Source organism: Bombus vosnesenskii, unplaced genomic scaffold (genome assembly GCF_011952255.1).
Source record: "Bombus vosnesenskii isolate JDL3184/JDL3185 unplaced genomic scaffold, Bvos_JDL3184-5_v1.1 scf7180000013293, whole genome shotgun sequence".
NCBI lineage: Eukaryota > Metazoa > Arthropoda > Insecta > Hymenoptera > Apidae > Bombus > Bombus vosnesenskii.
The window spans coordinates 1,710,233-1,731,753 of record NW_022882944.1 but is presented as its reverse complement, the minus strand read 5'-3'; the positions used below and the strand labels follow the sequence as shown (position 1 = coordinate 1,731,753).

The 21,521-nt window shown below is 38.1% G+C and overlaps 1 protein-coding gene across 5 annotated transcripts in view; it reads right to left on the bottom strand.

The window, feature by feature from the left end:
• LOC117232715 (IQ motif and SEC7 domain-containing protein 2) overlaps positions 1-21,521 on the bottom strand; it is a 143,047-nt gene that overhangs the window by 4,025 nt on the left and 117,501 nt on the right. For 3 of the 5 annotated variants that reach the window (XM_033492294.1, XM_033492291.1, XM_033492296.1), the window contains exons 2-7: positions 5,670-6,017; positions 4,257-4,800; positions 3,061-3,420; positions 2,245-2,618; positions 595-1,250; positions 47-388 (exon numbers count right to left, since the gene is read on the bottom strand). In XM_033492294.1, coding sequence (XP_033348185.1) covers positions 47-388; positions 595-1,250; positions 2,245-2,618; positions 3,061-3,420; positions 4,257-4,800; positions 5,670-6,017 — 2,624 coding nt within the window. Of the gene's footprint in view, positions 1-46; positions 389-594; positions 1,251-2,244; positions 2,619-3,060; positions 3,421-4,256; positions 4,801-5,669; positions 6,018-19,970; positions 20,366-21,521 lie in introns of all 5 variants that reach the window. The other 2 variants (XM_033492292.1, XM_033492293.1) reach the window with 2 other exon arrangements.

The following is a 21,521-nucleotide window of genomic DNA, read 5'->3' as shown; positions in this document are numbered from 1 at the left end:
AATGTGTTAATACAGAAAATGTAAAATATAGAATAATTCTATTTACATTGTTCATGTATGTCCAGAAGGGAATTACTAAGGGCAGAACGTTTTAATTGGGTATCTATGTCGGTAGTTTCCGATCTTTCGGAGTAGGGCCCCGGGCAAGGACATATCTCGACATCTGCCACTCCAGAGTCTCTATTTTCAGCGCCGCCCCTCGCACTTCTGCTGCTCTTCTGTCGTTCTAGTTCCGTCTCAATCCGTAAGGTTTCCATCTCGTCCATTTCGCTGATGGATTCTCTGAGATCCTCCACAAACTTGCACCTGTCGTGCGCGTTCCTCGCGTTAAACGTAACCAACACCTTTCCATCCACGCGCTGGGAGAGTCTAATTCCATACGGATAATCTGAAAAATAAAAATCTTAGTTAGAATAAAAACTAGTTATGCCTTAATGTTTAGATGATAAAAACTAATAATTCTTAATTACAACAAACGTAAAGAAAGTACATTTCTTCTCACCAATTCAGTCTTTAATTTATAGGTTAATGAAAAGAGATGTTAAAATATTTTCCAACTGTAAAGAGTCAAAACAATTTGAACGTGAAACTCACGAGGAACTTCAAACAGCGTGGCTACCATTCCGCACAGTGGAAAGCTTTGTCTGAACGTATAAGTAACGCTGTTCTTTTTCTTGCTCAGGATCTTTGTTACAACGAGGAGATCGTTGAAGAGAAATACTTCTCGTTGATGTACACCTGGTCTCTCTTTCTTGTGGATGTCTGGGATCTCATACAGTCTACAATAGCAAACTAATCTTCTATGAGGCAAGGCCATGTTAGGTTTCTTGCCTACTATTGTTGCTTGGACCTTCATCACTTGAGAAACATGATCTGAGCCAGGTTTGAATTCGTTTTCCTTTACTCTTTCATAAATTCCAACCAATATATCTCTGTCAATATCTCCACAATCGTCTATGCCTCTGAGGTTTTTGACAAAGTCATCCAGCCTCATTCTGCGTTCTGGTTTCAGGTTTGGTGTGTGCAGATCAGTGTTCAGCATGATTATTGCGAATGCTAATACAAAGACAGTGTCTGCTGAGCGTAGCCTGGATACTACATCGGGATTGCAGTGGCAATAACGTTGGCTGAACACCTCCATTAGTCGTTCTATTTTTTGAGCTTCACCTGGCATCCGGAAGTATGCTTGAAACTTTCTCAAAGCGACGTCTACCTGCATTCCTGATAGGTCCAGCTCGTGGGAGAAGCATCTGGAAGATACAAAAATGTTTTACTTCATTACTTTTTTATACTTTTATTCATGTTCTTCCGGGAATATACGTATAATTATTTATTTGTGGTTCTGACACTATAATAGAGGCTAATCTATTCATATTTTTGTCAGTTTCATTGATGATGATTCCATATACATTATAATGTATCTGGTACATGTTAAACTTGACTTCTGACTGATTTTCGATCTTGCTATTCGGTAATCCACACTCTTAATCATCCTAAACTCAATATTTATTCTAAAGTATTTTGTTCGCTAACACGTGTTCCTTTTTCTGTTCGCCGTGTGGTCCAGTTGCGGTGGCTCATGTTACACGTTTGTCACACTAACTGAGGCTAAAGAGGGTCCATTAGAATTCAAATTTAGTTTTGTTTCATGATGGACCTCCCACTGTATCTTACAACTTTTAAAATAGCACTTTCATAGACTTACAAATCAAGACTTTGAGAATAACATTAGTTAATATCTCTATTCAACATTATTTTAATTGTTTAACTTAGTATTCTAATAAAAGAAATATTTCTCATATTTTTCTTAAGTCTTATATGAATATCTTGAACGTTGATATTTGTACAATAACCGCGAGTAATGTTATATGCTACCAATCCTCCTTGACCTAAATTTTTTTCGAAATCGCGAAACTAACGACTGGCAAATAGATCAATGCCATTTCTAGTATTTCTTTCACAGTGGTTCACAGAATTACCCTTTGCGCCACTGACAAAGAATCAAACGCAACTACTGAAACGAAACAATTGCGTTCTTAAAAAGCGACAAGAGAGAAAACGACTTTCTATAATAAATAACGAGCAACGAACCCAAACTGCGTGTTTCCGCTACGTCGATCACCGATCACTGTGATAAACAAACAGATTAACTTTCTCTGACTGCGCTATTATCCTCCATATTCACTTTTTTCTCTTTACAGTAAAATAAAGAAAAAACATAAAAATGTATAGCAGGATACTTACTCAAGCACAGCCATGTTGAAGGGGTTTTGAAGGTTTCCAAGATATTCTCCTATCATCTGCTTGGACAGTCCTTTTCTACTGATCAAAAATCTTGCTACACCCTGAGGGCTATTCTCCAAGAATCCTCTTCTGATCAAGTAACTGATTCCTCTTTCTGGTTTCTTGTTGAACAGATTTAGGCCCACTCGATACTGACGTTTTCTTACTATTTCAGAAACTTTATAGCTCGTCTGCGGTATACTTTCTGGATGATCCATGAGAGGAAGCTGGTAGCCGGAACTGGCATGAGAGTGGCCAAGATCTTTCACACTGCTTATCATGGTAGTTGAGTCTGTTGTGTGATTGGCGCATTCTTGGTGTTCTGGTGAACTTGACTGTACAACAGAAGATAAAAATTAGATTAAAAGAGTTGTGAAATATGGTCTAGATCTATTATGGTATCACAATTCGTGAAAATTAATAGAAGATGAAAAGAAAATACTTAAAGGTTAACAGGTAAACGGCAGAAAAAGAAATTTAAACTGAAATTGTAAGCAGAAATATATATGTATCTTATAAAACATATATTATACATCTATTTGTACTGTTAGATATATTATACTACAAAAAAGTTTAATCACTTTCATTAATAAATAGAAGAAAAGTGGATTAAGGGACTAAAGATTAAATTCGTCGCAAGAGAGGAATTAGAAACAAACCAAATCAGACTTCTCCTTGAATATCGTCTAGCCCAAAGTGTCTAGAAGCTCGAAGAAACAAAAGAAAGAGTTGATATAAAAGTAAAAACACAAACACAGAGGTAGAATGGAAACTCACGATTCCTTTATGCTTCCACACAGGCGATCCTCTTTGAGCGTCTCCCTCGGAGCTCTCGCAATTAGTGGAATCACTGCCAGAACTCTGAACCGAGCTTAGGCTACCGTTCTCGACACTTTTGCTAAGGCCATTGTGACGTGGTTCCATAGATCTGGACGTAATGGAAGACGTTCTTTTTGGCACTTCCGGTGGCACCTTTTTCGCGGATCCTCTCGTTCTACCGGCGGAACCAAGGTGACCGGCACTACTCCAGTTCTGAACCACCTGTGTCTGAAGATTGTGAGGCGTCGATGGTGACGTGCATGGTGTCCGCAGCAGATCTCTTGGTGGCGTATCTTGTCTGATGCTGCACAACGTGTCCTGGAATAATAACAATGATTTTCTTTACAGTCACTTGTCTAAATTGCTTGAAATAAGAACCATTATGCGAGTCAGAAGGTAGCATGGAATAAGTGTCTTTAGTGAGAATTTTCTTTTGGAAAATAGAAATTTTCTATTAAAAATTGATATAGATGTGTTTGGAAGGTAACTTTGAAGATAGCATAACTAGGTATTTTTAGTAGGAATTTTTATCAGAAGAGAAGATATCTCGTAAATAAAATAATAATAAAATCCTGTTTCCCTCAATTATTTTTCTATTAAAATAGTCTTTCTTTTCACTTTTTATCTATAAACTATATAAACTAAGCACTATATATCAATCAATTTAAAGTATAAATATTGTACAAATCTGAATCAAATTAAACTACATTTTAACTTGCCTTTCTTTTTCTAGTGTTCAACTATTAGAAGTCTGTTAGATCTATTTATTAGATAGTCTTTTTTTTATCTTCTATCTACGCCAATAAATTACACGTGATAATGATCAATTTAAAATGTACAACAGTGAGCATATAAATGGGAAAAATGCTTGCTTGTAAATTCAACTAATTTAATCGTATTATGAAAGGTTCCATTACTATCTTTCTTTGTATAATATAGGATTTAAAAAGATATCTTGTGTACTTTAAAGCACTACACTCAAATTTCTATTTCCATTTTTATTAGTAAATTAAATTGAATTTGGTACTTTCCAAGGACTTTGGAATGCAGTTATCCAGTATGATCTCAAAATTCAATTTTTCTCAGCAAAGTATAATTAACCATTTGTATTAAGTCATAAAAGACTTATACCAAGCTATAGAGCTTTTAGTCACCTGTGGATTGTAATAATGCATGCTAGATCCGCTTTCCTGAGAGCTCGACTCCCAGCACGGACTTGGTGGTAACTGTTGGTGTCTGTTGCAAGGACTCGGCGCCAGAGAGGGCGTATGTCTGCCACTTTGATGTATGTTATGGTTCGCGTGCTGATGACCAGCGACCTGGACCTCGCACCTGCCGCTCTGGCTCCTCGGTATCGGAGACTGTGAGTTCTCCACGTGCCTCCTTTCCCTCAGAGACATGCTCCTGATGGGCATTGGTCTGTTCGCCGTCTGTGGCTGTTGTATGTAAATTTGACTGTGATATACCATCCTCTCATGTTCATTCACGCCCGTGGCTCTCTCTGTAGTTTCCTGAAGCTTTCTGCTGAGACGTTTTTCAGCCTTGGCCATGGCGGTGATGGCTGCGAATTTCTTCAGCAGAGTGTATCTTCTGAATGCTCGTTGAATAGTCAGTGCGGCGTTTCTTGCCTTCACACCGCCGTATTTTCTTTCTAACATCTCTATCTGCTTATCCAATAGGTCTTGGGATAACTCGTACCTGTTTTGGAGGCAGAAAGTGGTGAGTATTGTGATGGGAGGCTTTGGATTTTTGGTTTTTAAGAAAAGTTTGTTAACCCATGAAGAACTTGATCTTTATTTAACTTTTATAGGTCTATAGGATACTATTATAATGATAGAGAAATATGTAAGAACGTGATACAAGAGACTTTAAGAAGAATTAATGAATCCTTCGAAGAATACAAAATTACCATTTTTTCACTGTTACCTTCGCAAACATCTGAGTTTTTAAGTAGAGCTTAGAGTGAAAAATGGGTTAACGTGAAGAATAAAAAGGTGAAGCTCGACTGGATCTGAACTGGCAACGAAGACGTGCGCTCTGGGAAAGCTCGGACTTTTTGTCAGCCGCGAACAACGTAGAGATCACTTGTGCATCGATTCTTTCGAAAACGGCAAAGAAAAATTTAGGCCGTGAAAGCTTGCAGACTGTCCCATAAGAAGCTTCCGTAATTGATGCCCGGAAATTTGGAAATTTTAAAGAACTTTCAAATTCCGTCGGAAACCCGAAATTATAAATCTCTAAGAAACTCCGCAGAAATCCCGACTTCCAAAGAAACCACAAGTTTCGAATTAAAAAAAGATCTCGCAAAAATGCCAAACTCCAAGGAAATTCCAAATTTCGCGTATCTCAAGACAATTTCGAGTCTCAAATTTCAGAAAGGAGCCAATTTAAAAAATCCAAATTTCAGGGAAATCCCAAATTCTGACGTCAATTCCACGCATTTCAGAGGAAATTTCGAATTTTGAAGGCCGAACGAATTCGAGGACCAGCAATTTGACGCCGAACAAAGCGAAAAAAAAAACAATAAAAAAAGATTGAAAGAGCGAGTAAATCAATGTTGATCTTACGCAGTCTGCAGTCGGCATCTCTTCAGCACGTCTCCGTTACGTACAGGTCCTTTTTTAAGATGGTTTTGTTGATACCCTGCGGCCTGTGGCTGACCACCATAGCCCTGCACCATGGTACCATAACTTTGGGGCTGATTGTAGCCGGCGTGAGTGTATACTCTCACGTTCGACGTGGAATTGTATGGGCCGTGTGCGTAGTTCTGGTTCTGAACGTACGACTGGCCCGTGATGTAGGACGTCGTCAGGGAGGGTTGACTGCCTGACGAGTATATGCCGTGCATGCCGCTCCCGTGCACCTGGTTCACGTTCGCCGCATGCTGCGATGGCCTCTCCATCTTCTGCGGGAAACTGTAACAGGAGTTCGATGGTTTAGTTACAGATGAGCGAGTATTGCGGGATCTTTTGATTTTGGTAAGTTTGGTGTATGGCGGATACAGTTGGATGCAAATTTGTGAGCTGTAGAAATCTGTAACTTTGAATTCTACAATTATAGAACTCCAAAATTATACAACTTGTTCAGAACTCAGGAACCTCGGAACTCAGGGGACCTTAGAACCCTGTAACTTCAGAACCCTGGAACTTCAGAATGGTAGAACTGTAAGATTCCAGAAATTTAAGGCTCTAGAGCTCTGGAATTCTAGAACTTTAGAGAACTTAGAGATTTTAGAACCTTGGGACTCCAGAACCCTGGAACACCGGAACACTGGGAACTGTAAAACTTCAGGACCTAAAGGCTGAGTAATTTTGAAAGCGATTCTGGAAATCTGAAAGTTTAGACTCTTAGAACCCTAGAGTTCTAGAACTTTAGGGCCCTGGATCTGTAGAAGCCTTGAGGTTGCGAATTTTAGGAACTTTAGAACTTCACAAGTTGACAAATTTAGAATTTTACAATTATGCAATGTAAATGAACTTTGGGCAATATTCTGATTGCGGATGATTGGTGGACCATTCAGATGGGACGAGAGAATCGTAATAAATGTATAACAGCTCTAGCTGTTTCATTTAAATGCGAATCTTTCGATTGAAATGAATGCGTAAAATTTTTAATCGGAGAAATAAAAGTGGCGTATTCGCGAAAGCGGAACGCTTTCATCGCCGGATTCAGTGTCCCACGGAAAAGAAGGAAACCGGCGTAACTGTGAAATGTCGAACGGAAAGGTGATCATCCAGAAGCGACAACGTTAAACTTTGACTTTCTTTTTCACCAAAGACTCGTTTTCGTAATTATCGTATCTCGTTAATGCGAAGCTCGCATCCCTCGAACAGACGAATCCATGGAACGTGGATGTATAGCTGTCATCGTGTAACATATAATCGAGAGAAATTGATACGAGTCGTGTTTGGTGGAATTTGGCTCGATTCGCAGGTGTTATGGGCAAATTGGATGCAGGTAGAACAGTGTACGATTAGGTGCAACCAGTCGTTACGAGGATTCCAGTGATTTATCGTGCCAGTAAGACGTTTATGGTTGTGTATATCCGTATTTCTACGTGTCAGATGGTTCTATAATGCTATTATAATGCCAAACGTACTACTATCTGGCGCAATATACATTAACAAAATTTAATCGTGCAAAAGTGTATTTCGAATTTAACGTCACATCGTGTAAATTGTAAAAATGTACATAGCGTGAAATTCTCGGCGGAAATTTTCAGTTTAGTAATACACAATTAATTAAGACATCTTTTAATATTCGTATTGATGGAACACGTTCACAAAGAGACAACCTTGCGTTATAATGCGTTAAACAACATTATATCGTTTCATCCACAATGAAAATAATTATCGACGATTCATTATGACGATTCAGATTGATAGTGATCGAAAGTCTCAGAGTACAAACGACATGTAATTTTATCCGAGAAGTCTGTGACTAGTCATTAGTTGTAATAGAAAAATCTACGTAAAAATACACGTAATGGAATAATAAAATTCTCGTTACGCACGTATAATAAAATTCTCTAGATAAACGCGAATCTTAACGCTTTTCAGCATAAAAAACACGTGTATAATATTTGAGGTTTACGGGGAATTCTCCCTGGGTCAACGACAATACCGATAAGAATGTATAATTCGTCATATTTTGATATTACGCAAATTGATAAGCGTGTTAAACTTTGAGTTTCAGAAATATCGTAACAATAAGTAGAAATCGCGAAAGGAAAACACGTGGTCGATGACGATGGAACACCAAGTCGTAACGAGGTTATCGCCAGCAATTTGCAAGTTAATCTAGCAGACTCATCTTGTTCTTAATCGCGTATATGTCAATGTGCGAGCATTGGTTTATTCAATATCCGCTCGCCATGTGATTGCCAAACGTGATTTCCGGAGTTCCCGGTCGTCCGGACAGACAGACCTACGATTTCCACTGAAATGCGTTTCTAACGTTCATGCAGCAATCGTTTATTGCAATATTCGTATAATCCTTTTTAATAAACGGAACTCCTTGCGATTCTACTTTTCGTTAGAAAGTTTTTCCTAATTTATCATTTGATTTCTACGAACGATAACTGTTAAGTTGCATTTGACGATTAACACGCACGACTGCCACGCCGAAATCGCATGTTTCACTCAGGACACACCACGGCGGTATTTGTGTTATTCGAAGCAGATGATGGCAAAATAATAATAAATTGACGATGTAAGACGACATTTTCCTCCAATGGATCGTTTATCTTATCGGTGGTCACCGGTGACCACCGTGGCGCTTTGCTAACAGTTGATAGCGACATATTATAACAAGGGTTCGTTTATTTCGACAAACCATTCGCATTCGTTGTTTCGTCGTAAGCAAAACGTGCAGAATATATCGTTGAAACGTGTACAAGATATTAGTAAACGGTATTTGCTCATTGTATATATAATAGTATGGTATGTGCATACTTGTAACTTCAATTATGTGATTATAAAGCAGCATTTACGATTATTTTCTAAGCTGTGTTTATAATAACACTCGTAGATTACCTCTCAAAGGTATGGATGCAAACACAGTGCACCGTTAGATGCAAGATTTGTTCTCATCTTCCTTTTTTTTTTTTATCGATGTTCTAATAAAAATGTTTAATCGTTCAATGGGGCACTTTTTGTTTCAAAGTATCTTCTATTTATCGGTTATATTCAAAATGCCCTAACTGTCAATCTTCATAGAATTTTTACGATTGTAAGAAGTTGAAGAGCTCCGGTCACCAATGACCACCGTGGCGTCACAGGAGAAACCGTGGTGGGTCATATATGACCTAGGTGGCAGTCAAAGTGTTAAACGAAGAATACGAGCTAAATAACGAGTGCTTTTACAATTTAGAATCGTTAAATGTTCGATTATGGTTCGAAGTAGCGTACATATCGATACAGATCGAGGGAAATGTTCATTTTTATTAATCTTCGATCATTAAAAATGATCGTTCGTCGTCGTTTTCACAGATACTCGATTTTCCTTTCACTTTTCATCTACAACCATTTAACAGGAATATTTGTTATTTTCCCAGCAACGAAGAACCACAGGAATCACATTTTCAAATCGCGTTCTCGACGGTTGCACAGAAAAATTCTTTCCCCTTTTACCGGAGTTTTCCAATTTCTCTTTCCTACAAACGATCCCAACAAACTAAATTACATTTCACTCGACAAATATCCGAAATTCAAAGGCTTCACCGTAGACTGTAAATACAAATTGAAATTTGTCGTTTCTCTCTTTTCTTTTCTCTCCTTTTTCTCCGCCGTTCGAACAACTTGACAAAATAGATGCGAATCCACCGAAGATAACTAGAATTTTTCAGCTGCAAATGAGATCTCTGCGAGTGGAGAATTTACCAGAAATAAGCCTGCCAACCGCAACTCTGACGAAACATCGCTCGGCGAATGCTCGGAAACTCACGACGAAAAACGCCACTTCTGTGCCGACAGCTGCCGGCAATTACCATTCAAGGGACCGTTTCGCGCTCGTGAATCACACGCGGTGAATCATCCCTCGAAATTCACCCCCGTACGATTGTTGGATAACCACCTACCCCGTGAGAAATCCTGCCACGCAGACCACCATCTTGATCCTTCCTTTTACCACGCTGCGTTGGTTCCACGATTTCCCTTAAATTTACCCAGTCAGAACAAGGTGTTTCTTGTACACCGGCACATTTGTAACTTCAACAATTAATTACTCTATTAATTACTGTATCTTTCGATCTTTGATTCTTCTGTATTTTTTTATTTATTTATTTATTTAATCTTTAAACACTTTGCTACAGGAAGAAGATGGAAAATTTAAGCTTTTGGAAGGTTGGTAATATCCTCGAGGGATGAAATTGATGGGACTGTGCGTTTGATCTGTTCTTACTTGATGGAAGAACGAGCGCGTTAGGATTTTCCAGGTTTTCGGTTTATAGAAATGTGGCAATCGTTCGAAGGTAAAAGCGCGACGGTTTGAAAGGTTTTCGTTTGGATCAGATGTATCAGTTTCTTGGAACGTGTCGAGGATCGAGTTTTAGCGGCTGCTGAGTTATAGCTTGGACTGGGTCCGTGAAACTTTTCAAAATTCCTAACGGTCCTACATCTCGACGCAATTTTACATTTCTTGCAAATCTTCCAACCGAGAAGAGCGTGATTTTTCAGCGTGATTCTTCCAATCTAGATTAGATTATGTTGCTTTCCATTGGATGATGTTCGCGTCAAATCTCACATAAATTTCGAATAAATCCATTGAAAAACACTTAAAATTTTTTAAAACATCTATTTTTCGTATTAGCCTTAGCTTTCTTTTTCAGGTTCAACGTTCACTCCACGGAACAAACGATTTTCTTCGAACTTCTTAACACGCAATTTCCACTGGACTACAGGATCACTTCGCCAATTGTTTGAGGCGATTGGATGCGGAAGAAGGAACACGGTTCGACGCAAACTGCACCAAGGATCGTGATAGTCTGACGATCGTAAGGTGGACTGAGGTGATGGAGGATCGCGAGCAGCTGGCAGCCAGGGGCATTCTTCGTCCACGAGAATCGGAAATCAGTGACACTGGAGGGACAAGAGGGTAAAAGAACACGTGCACACCGGCCTCCACAGTGGTGTGCAACCTTCTGTTCCTTAATCGATCTTCCCCTTCTTTTTATTCAACTATCCTTTGAACACAGTGCAGAGATTGCTCGAAGGAATTTTATTTCTCCAAAATATTATTCAGAGAAACAGTTGTTTATAAAAGGGAGAAGATTCTCCGTGGTTAGATAAATTTTCTTGCACTCTTCCTCTTTCTTAAATATCTGTATAATATAATTGGCTCAGCGATATTCGTATTACCTTCGCTTCTTCCTGTCAGAATTTTTCTTTCAATACTCTAAGTACGTACTAATAGGTGTATTATACCGACAACGATTATTTAGATTAATATTATGTATTATACATTTGACACAGATCTATCAGATCTATTTCATGTGTTTGTTTCGTGTATTATTAAGATACCAGGATTTGTTTCATTATATAGATATCAGTATATTTTCCAGGATACACGCACAACGATGAGCAAAGAATATTACAACCATTTACAGTTACAGTAAATAAAATAAATCGATCGAAATAGATCCATGGAGAAACACTTTAAACTTCTTAAAAGATTTTTCGTATTCATTATATAGACATCCAGGATACACAGTTTTTCAGGATACACAAAGAATATTACAATCATTAACAATTACAATAAATAAAATAGATCGATCTGTTCCATCGTATATTAATTTTTTATCCACATTATTTATCAAAGGTTGGATTATTATTATCGAGGATTGGACGAGGTTTGTAAAGTAAAAAATTGACTCGATCTTGTTGGTTCTAAAGTTTCGATTAAAAGGAGGAAAGAAATTCTCGTTTTGCAAATTAATTACTCGAGCAAAGGAATAGAGAGGCACGTAACATCGAGGAATCGAAATTAGTTGGACCGTGAAATGGGTTAAGAGACACTCTGAGATAAATGGCGTGTATACTCTGGTGAAGCTTCGTTATTCCGCGAGAAGTGCAGAGAGGAGTAAAGGGATATATGTTTTCAAGCAGCCCTCGAAAATACGTATCGGCTTTCACATGTGTGTCAGCAGGTACACGAGAGAAAGGAAATCGATAATGATGATGACGATGATGACCGTGACACTCAACCTTCCACACCTTATGCAATGAGCGTTCAATTAAGCGACTTACGTAAGGGTCCAAGATGTGGAAGGATAAGCATGCGTGATTATGGTTTGTACGTTAGGCTACGCGAAGTCTGAGAAGTTTCCTCCTTGATTGGATTTTGCGAGGGACTGGCTGAGTCATCGATAATCGGACGACCTACGTTTTCTTGCTTTTGTTTTATTGGAAAAGAAATTGGAGAACGCGGAATTTTGAATCTGAATATCCCCTAACAGGACGTGTTTATTTTAATTAATTTTAACGTGTAAGAATATTTTTTCAAGAGGAAGAAAATTTAGATAGAGAATGCGTTTAGAAGTGGAAAGATGAGATTTCTTTTGCTATTTCTGCGATCCCTCTTCTTCTCAATTTTTTCTGTTTTTTTCTCTTTTTTTGATGTCCTGCTCCTTTATTTGTCGATTCTGTCATTCATAATTCTCTTATTTTCTAAGCTTTCAATCTGTCCGCTTTCCGATTTTCTTATTTCATTATTCTAAAATCTCTGCATATCGCAATTTCTTATATCTCTATATTTCTACTTCTATGTTTCTTATTTCTCAATCCTTCAACTTTCGAATCTCAAATTTTCCAAAAATTCTACCTTTGGGCTTTACAATTCCCCGATCCTGTATTTTTCGAGATCCCAGCTTTCTAATCTCTTTGTGTATTAAATCTCTAATCTTCCACTTTTCTTATTTCTGCAACCCTTAATCTTCTAATTTCCCTAGCGTCTCCAATTTCCAAATGCCTTGACCTTGAACTTTTCAAATTCGTAAACCTCGTATCTTCTATCTCTTCTATCTGGCTAATTTTCAAGTTTCCTTCAAGTGTCTAGTTTTATCTTCCTTTTCTCTAAACTTCTTCCTATCGTTCGTCAGTTTCTTATTTCGCAATTTTTCCCATTACTCAGTTCCTTGAGTTTCCATTCTTTTCTTATTTTTCCTCGCTATCCACGTTCTTCGGTTTCCCTCTTATTTCTTATCTTTCGATTTTTCCAAACACAACTGTCTACACTATTTCTCGTCAAATTCCAAGGGAGGAGAATTCATTTCCCCGCGAACAAAGAGACGTCACCGCGTCACTTTCACACTATTCTTTCCCGCCAAAGGGAACTACATTTTTCTCTCCTCCCCAGCCGTTCCACTTGTGGTTGTCTTATATGAAACGTAATTGCAGGAAAAGCTGCCCAAGGAATTGTATTTAAAACGTGCACACTCACGATCACGTGTACTTGGAGCGGCACGCACATCCTGAGAATGCAACGTCTTTCAAATTCAACGGTTAATTTATTGTCTGATCGCTGACGTATTTTGAAGTTCAAGAAGAAATTGTATAAAATTCTCAGCATTGCGCGGTTTTAATACAGTAGAGCACAGCGAAGAACAAAGAAAATTTTCTAGTTCATGAAATTAAACAACAGACTCTCTAAGAATACATTTTTGATCGAGCTTGCAAAAATATTCGATACAATTTTACAACCTTCAGTCTTTTTGACCTAAATTTACGAATTTATCAGATTTGACACGGAGACGTTTAGAGAAAACGAATTTCAAAAAACTCTATACAGTTCTTTTTACATCTTAGCTATGGAACTTAATTAATTACAAACTAATCAATTACACGTAGAGAAGTTTCAATGTCCACTGATAACTGTGATTTATCCCAGTGAAAGATCGAACATTCCTAAAAATCCTTAATATAATTTTTCAACTTTTTGTTATGTCAATCTAACAGTGCAGATAGGAAAATTCCAATGTAGATGTCTTAGACAACTTAAAATCTATTCTAATGGAATGGATCTCTATATATGAACGAATTAGATCCAATTTGACATGGTCACATCTCGACATTCCCAAATATCAAAAACCTCAAATGGCTTATCGTAACGTGAACGGTCAACCGGTGCATTTGTCCGCGAATTATAATTTTTTATAATTATAATTTGTCAATCTTCCCTTACCGTATTTCTACATAAAAGAAAAACTCATTTACCTAGTTCTACGAATGAATGAATTAGGTACAATTAGACATATAGAAATCATACAATTAGACGATGAAAGATCTGCAGTGGCTCATCAAAGCGTTTAAAACCGGTAGGATCAGCCGGTGTATCTCCTCGCGAATTATCTGTAATTTCTCAGTCTTCCATTACTCTATCTAATCTAATCCTACAAATGAACGAAGCAGACGCAATTAGACATAGTCGCATCCCTCAACGTCGCCAAACAATCAAAGTTCTGAGATGGATCGTCGTAACCGGAAGGGCCACTCGGTGTATTTCACCGGGAATTAACCGGAGTTACTTAACGCGTTTCGTGGCGCATTCATCGATGATAAAAGGACGAGCAACGGGCCACGTAAACGCTTCGCGTACGTATTCCCATAAAGTGCCCCATTGAAGAGGAGGAACAAGAGCGGCTGAAAACCCGGGGAGAGGATACGTGTTTGACTGGCGCAGCTACTTTGCTTAAAAAACACGAAGCCAGGTGCACGTTTCGTGCCACTTTGTTGTGTACGTGCACACACGTTACACGCGTGCACCGTGTGGCACGAGCTGTGCAACAGCCGACAGGCAGATGTTTCGACTCTTGCGAGGCTTTAATACCATCCTGCCTTCAATTTATTTCTCTACCAGCGAACGATAGACCGCCCTCTAAGGTACGATCGTTTCCAGAGAGGATTCGTTTGTTTCGTACCGGGTCTCGTTGAATTTCTACTTCAGTTACCACTGCTTTGCATTTTTAAGATCCGATACTATGGCGACTAAGCGTGAAATTCGAGTGTCTTTTGAACTTGCAGGCGCTGGAGAATCACAGGTTAGGTTTGCACGTAATAAAATCGCGTGGTTGTTTGGTCTATAGCAATGGCTCTCAACCTGGTATAGGCGGAAAATATCGTTCTCGATGTCGTTGTAGACAAGTTGTTGTTCAGCGAGTTCAGCGAAGTATATCTTACATCCTATGTCTTGTACATAACGTACAATACTCCATTTTCTGCAATTTTTTCTCAATGTTCCATGTCTAATGTCTGAAAAGTTACCGATTAAACCCTCTATTGTACTTTGCACATGATCCCAAGCTCTACAGTACACATTTCCATAGTCTACGTTTCATATTTCATATACCTCATATGCTATATCCCATAACTAGTATTCCTAACCTATATCTTTCGCCTTACTTTCTAGATTTCGTGTCTCCATTGCATATTCCATATTTTAATGTTCTCATATTCGAAATCCCATATCTCTATCCCATATGCAGATCCTATATCTCTAAGAAATATTTGTTATCCTTACTTTTGCAGCACGCATTCGTCCTGCATCTAACATTCCTTACATCCCATATTTCCTATCTTTTCCCCTATATTTCATATCCAGTATATCCCTAGCCCATATCTCGATAGCTGTCTTATAATAATAAGATAAGATAATAATAAGATAGAATAATACATCTTCAAAATCTGAGTCTCTTTGAACATACGCAAACAGCTCCAAACAATCTCTAGTGACAAATTGCAGCAGCTTAATTCCCTAGCAACGGTACACGTATGATCTATTCAGTAATTTCCCAAAAATCATTTCTCCACGTTCCATCGTCGCGTGAAAGGCGAGAATAGCCACGACACAATGGGAAATGTTGCATTCACGAGCGTGAAAATTGTCTCGATGGAAAATGAATACGTCGGGCAAAACAAACGCTCTTTCACCGAGGTTGCTCGCAGTTTGCTCCCTCGATAAATCCTCGGAGGCGACTTCTCTATTGTTTTAGAGCGTCGGTTGACTTCGACGCTGGTCTAGCGTCTAGATAGCGGAGCTGGGGGAGGGGGAGGTGAGAGGTGGACAATGTAGACAAAGAGTAGGGTTGAAGAAGATAGTTTAGCACGGGGCCACTCGTGCGTTTATACGAAGACAAAACCCTCAGACGCGTAGGCTTCAGGTGAAGTGCATCAGCTGCCACTTGGACACGCGCCATAGAAGCCTCTACTGTGTTTTCTCCTGCATTTTTTTCCCCCTTCGTTCGCTTTCTTCCTTCCTTTTTTTCGTTCTAGTCGACGTCTCTTGCTTGGAACAGACACTTCGTCTAGTTCAATTTAGGAGCAGGGTGTAGTGGTTAGTTTCGAAGTTTCAAAGTTTCAGAAACCTCAACCTCAACCCTCTTTCTTCTTTCCTTTGTTTTAGAGACTTGTTGGATTCTTGGAAGATCCTGATCTTAATACGAGTTATGAAGAAAACTTGATTCCGCTCTTTTCTCCAAGTTTTATTTCTCTTATTATTCGTCGTTTATTTGAACATGGAAACACATTACATGCTACAGTGCCTATCTTCGCATGGTTTTTTGATTTCCAAATTTAAGTCACGAATGATGGAAATCCCACATGATGGTCAATAATTAATCGTCGAATGTTATGTCGAGTAGAAATTGCTGAAAATCGTTTAAACAAATAATTTCAAAGGTTTTCGATCGAGTAACTTTTACGAGCAACTTTTATCACAATTTCTAAAGCACAATGCACGACATAAAACGAACAAATCTATTTTCCCATCACTCTAATATTTCTATTTTTTCGTTGTCTAATTTCCGTATCTTTCGAACTTTCTATTTTCCAGTTCTCTAATACTTCCAATCTCTCCCTTTCACAATCTCAAATTTTGTGTATACTATTTGGCCGTGTTCAATATGCCAAGGGACGATTTAAAAGATATTTGAAGAACCGGCGCGCATTGAAAGCTGGTGGAAAAGCCGCTAGAGAAGCCAGCAATTTTTCGCGAAATCGCGCGGCTCGTTACGCGCATCGCGAGATTAACGTCAAGTAATTAAACGGCGCCGTGCAGGTCGTGCAGAGTGCATTCGCGTGTGCGCTCGTCGTGCTCACGAGAATTCTCCTCTCTTTCGTTCCATTCCCTTTGCGTGTTTCTCTGGGAAAATCTAACGCAAAATTAAAAAATGGAAAGAGGAAAAAAAAAAGAGAGGAAGAGGCGCCCGTGAGAGTTTCGAAGAGAAAACAAGCGTTTCAGTTAAGAGAAGCAAGATGTTGAAAAGTAAAGTTGTATTCTTTCTTATGGAATGTTTTGAAATGGTAAAAGTAAAGAAATTACCTTTGTATTTATGTCCAAAGTGTTATTTCATAGTTGTTTGTCAATGGAACTTTGGATGCTTCGTATTTATAGTTTCATAGACGTTGCAGACGCGTAATCAATAATCAGATGTACGCTAATCATGGACGAAGGACGATTTGTTTTCATATGAACACATATTCTCGACTGACTTTTCTATTTGCGGAAGAAATCGATGTTTCATTCATATTTACGAGAGATCGTGTTTTTAGCTGGGATAAATTTGGAATCTCTGGATGTCTCCGGAATTAGATCGAAAAACTCCCTAGTTTTAACAAGTTTTACGAATGCGATAAGATCCAAAATCATTTCGTGACGCAAAGGCTCTATGGAGGTGGGGAAAATATGAAAAAATATCTCAATGAAACTTTTATTTGTTTTATCGTAAAATCCACGTTTTCAGAGCGATGAATTAAAATCGCTGGAATTTCATGGAATTTTATAAACTCCGATGCGATAGAATTCGAAATCAGCTCATAACGAAAAATATGTTGAAAAGTATTCGCATGAAATTTATACGGTAAAAATTGAGAGATTTAGTAGCGCACATCTCCAGTGTGGTAAATTAAAAAATTCCCTAGTCCCACAAAGTTTCCTTAGCTCTAATGAAATTCGAAATATTTACGCTATACAAGCTTTTTAACGATACAGAGAATGTATTTAAAAATATTTTTCTACGAAATATTGAACGAAAGTTTTCCAGGATTTCCCCCGTTTTTCCCTCAGTTTTGCTCGAGAGAGCAGCAGCAGCAGTAGCTCGCGTGCTACGGGAGGAAATTATTTCATGCATACGAGGGATCGTTCGAATCTAACACGCGCTTGCACCGTTAATGGCAATCAACGGTTGTTAATTGCTCGATGATAATTAGTCGAGATGGAGAAGCGGGCTTGCAGTAATGGAGAGCACGCCTTAATAATTCCTTTAATGAATTCGAGACACCGTGCGTGGCTTCTTCCGCGTGATAGAAGCCAACGAACCACCGTTTCTTCCTCCGATATTTAAGCTTTCTCAAATTCATAGATAAACGAGTCTCTTTCGTGCTTCGTCAGATTTTTCATCCGTCGATTTTGATAAGCCGATCTCGTGATTTGTTTGATAAATAATTCTAAACTTCAGAATAAGCAAAAGGAAATTCAGAGATCTATTCTATAAATAGGGAATTCTAGGGAATTTAGATATATGGGGAAACGAACTGAACTCATAACGTGAAACTTAAGACATAGGGGAAAAGAAAGAAATATCCTAGAGAATTTAAGAAATTCGATATTCAAGGAAAGAAAATCTTCGAGATATTAACTTTGAACGTCGAATTTGAAAAATATGTAAAATACATATAGAACTATTTTTATTTAGCTTATTTTTCTGCTTGTCTGGATGGGATTAGAATATCTGGCGAAATTAGGAAGCTGAAAAGTGAAAAATAAAAATATAAATGAACAAAATTTGATTTCTATTCAAAAATGTAGTAAAAGGAAGAAATTCATTTTCTTAATTAGGTATCGCTAAGTAACTGAATGTAACAATAATATACAGGTTTCCCTGTATATGTTGAGCACACGCGATAATCATATAATGGGGTATAACTCGATTGTTGATCTCATATTACTAAAAATAGAAACTTGGTGGCCTCGTTGTGTTAACCTTGAGATGTATCCTCCATTCGGCCAATATCTCTTCTGTCCTCTTCAATGAACTGTTTGGACGGAGAAATTTCTAATGAAGGCAATTTTCTAACGATTACGAGGTAGAAATGGAAGAATACTTGCCTCGGATTATGAATGCGAGATTTATCTGATCAAATAGAGAGTCTTTGAAAGTGTACACGTTTTGAAAACATCGCAACTAATCCAATACGGTCCAGTCAGATTTCTATTTTTGGTAATAGATTGAGCGGCACATTCCCTGTGCATTGTTATTACATTCGATTACTCAATAATGATTCCTGATTGAGAAAATGATTTTTTTCTCTTCGGTGGTACACTTTAAAATAAAGACCATTGTTTAAGGATTGTTTTTCAATCTCTATATTTTACTTTAAATTACAGAATACCAAAATATAGAATTTATAAATGAGGAATATCGAATCTCTTGATAAGTTTATACTTGAAGGAATCATGATGAAACTTAACGTAATTGAATTTATTCGCGATACCGGTGCCTGTCGCTCGAACACACATTCTGCTAACCGCAGAAATAGTCGGCCGACAACGACCTTCCTCTCTCACCAGAGAGTAGACCCTGCTTCATCGTAGGTAGCTCGTAGGAGATAAAATTTCTCGGAATATTTCATCGTGTTTCGAGAGAAGATTTACGCTGGTAGAACGCCGCGTGGGAACACGATCCAAGCTAGACAGATATTCTGTTCCCTTTTATGCATATAATTAACGCGAATAAGTCGTAACGCGGAGCTCGGTCTAGTAAGGGTTCTCCAGATGAAAAATTTCCATAAAATAGCCGGAAACTGTTTGCGTAACGCGAGCGGTGTACGGCGGGCTCGGAACGAGCCATCGTCCGGAAGTGAACCATGAATTAAAATACGCTTCTACCACCCAGGAACAGTAATTAGAAATTATAAAATCTATTTATGGTTGTCCAACATATTGCTCGATTACCAGACTACGTCTTTTTCGATATAATTTCACCGAGAAGAATACACGGGATTCCCTGTTGGATCGTTCTGTTATAGTTACTTCTTAGTTACTTTCTGCTGGGTGGTCTAGTGATTTTTTTAGGGGGCAAGATCAAGCGCGAGAAATGATAGACAATTTACGCGTCCCGTTATCGTAAAATTGTGTTCAGACTTGAGAAAATTTGCCAATCTTTCGCCCGTCGTATTTCATTTTTATCATCCAAAGAATTTAACCCAGAAATAACAACAGCAATAACAATAAAAATAAAAATAGTAATAACGTTACCATTATAATTACAATAGCGATAATAATAGCCTGAAATTATAATAATAGATAGCGACAACAATAATAATAGTCACCATCAATACCTTGTATAATATATTTAAATCAAGATATATGATAAGTACCGGTTGATGAAGTTGGTAGGCGTGGAATAGCCCAACTGTAGCCGCGATCTAATCACCTTCTCCTGAACAGTGACCATTCTCGAGCTTCTGGAACTCTGGTGCACCCTTGTGGTCCTGATCACTTGGTAACAGTGATGTTTTGTCTGGGTGTTGGCCACCCTGTCGCCCCTCGGTTCGATCATCGTAAACATGATTGCTTTCACTGATCACCAATCACTTGAATCACAGGACCACGTGGTCTAGCTATTTTCACTCCCGGTCTCATCTTTCTCCTCTATCCTTCTCAAATATTCCACTGTTTTTTTAATTACTGACTATCACAAAGCTCTTTGGTTTGTCTCGCGAATGTCGGAAGCGTCTTACTTATCCGAGATACATTTCGGTATCCAATAGACCTGCACCCGTTGGAAAAACATAAAGAAATACTTTGAAACTGCGTAGGTAAACAATTCTTCGAAATTTTCGAACTTTCATATAAAAAATTTCGAAATTTCTGCGATAAATGGGTCTTGGAGTCTTTTACATAAAAAATTGTTGAAATTTTGACACTTTGCAAATAGAAAATTTCGAAGCTTTTCTGAGCAGAGAATTTCGAAACTTTTTAAGTAGAATATTCTTGAGATTTTTGTACATAAAAAATTCGTGGAATCTTTAGAACAAACAATTCTCTAAATTCACTGAATTCGAAAGGAATTTGTATTTCGTCTTGAATTCCGAGGAAATTCTTTAAATGGCAATTTCTCAAGTTTATCGTTTCAAAGAATTAAGAAAAATCATTTTCCAAGGAAAGGGAGCATGAAAGCAACGAAATGTCTGGCAACTTTGAAATAAATGCTCAAGAAGGAACGATGAATCCGTCGTGATTAAAGTTGGCAAGGCTTCCAGCCCGATCTAGGGAAGTCCGAAGTTTGACTCAGACTATCTTGAGTAGCAGCGACTAGCTCGAAATTTTAATCGTGGTAAGTATCTTAGTAGTTGGTTCGCAGCTACGAGGTGATTTGATTAATTGCGTGCCTAGGGATTTCCTAGTTGTAGAATTTCGTTAAATCGGAGCTAGATGGATTGACGAAAACCTTAAACCATATGAACCTAGAACTGACTAGCACGAAAATTGTCCTGCTTGTTAGTATTCTGGATATATCATGGCTAATAAGGCTCGAATCTTTTGCTCGTTAATCTATATTTTCCAATTGTTTGCCAATGATAGTGAAATCAGAGAAACCTGATTACAATTTGCCCCAATCGAGAAGATACTCGTGAAGAAATCCTTCAGTATAGTCGAGAAAGAAAATTACGAGAAGTATTTTTACAAACAAGATTATTCATGGATCGAAATTCACCGACAAAAATTCATACGAAAATTATGATACTTGTTATGACAAAATTATGATGGTGATATTAATATATCACCAAAATCTGGAGTAATTTTATGCGCCTAGTTTTCCCTATATAGTAGAATTGTATTTTTCTGGGCTAGTCTAGGGACAAACAGTTTGCATAACAAGAGTTCACTTATTCTTTCTAATATAAATGTAACTATATTTTTATACA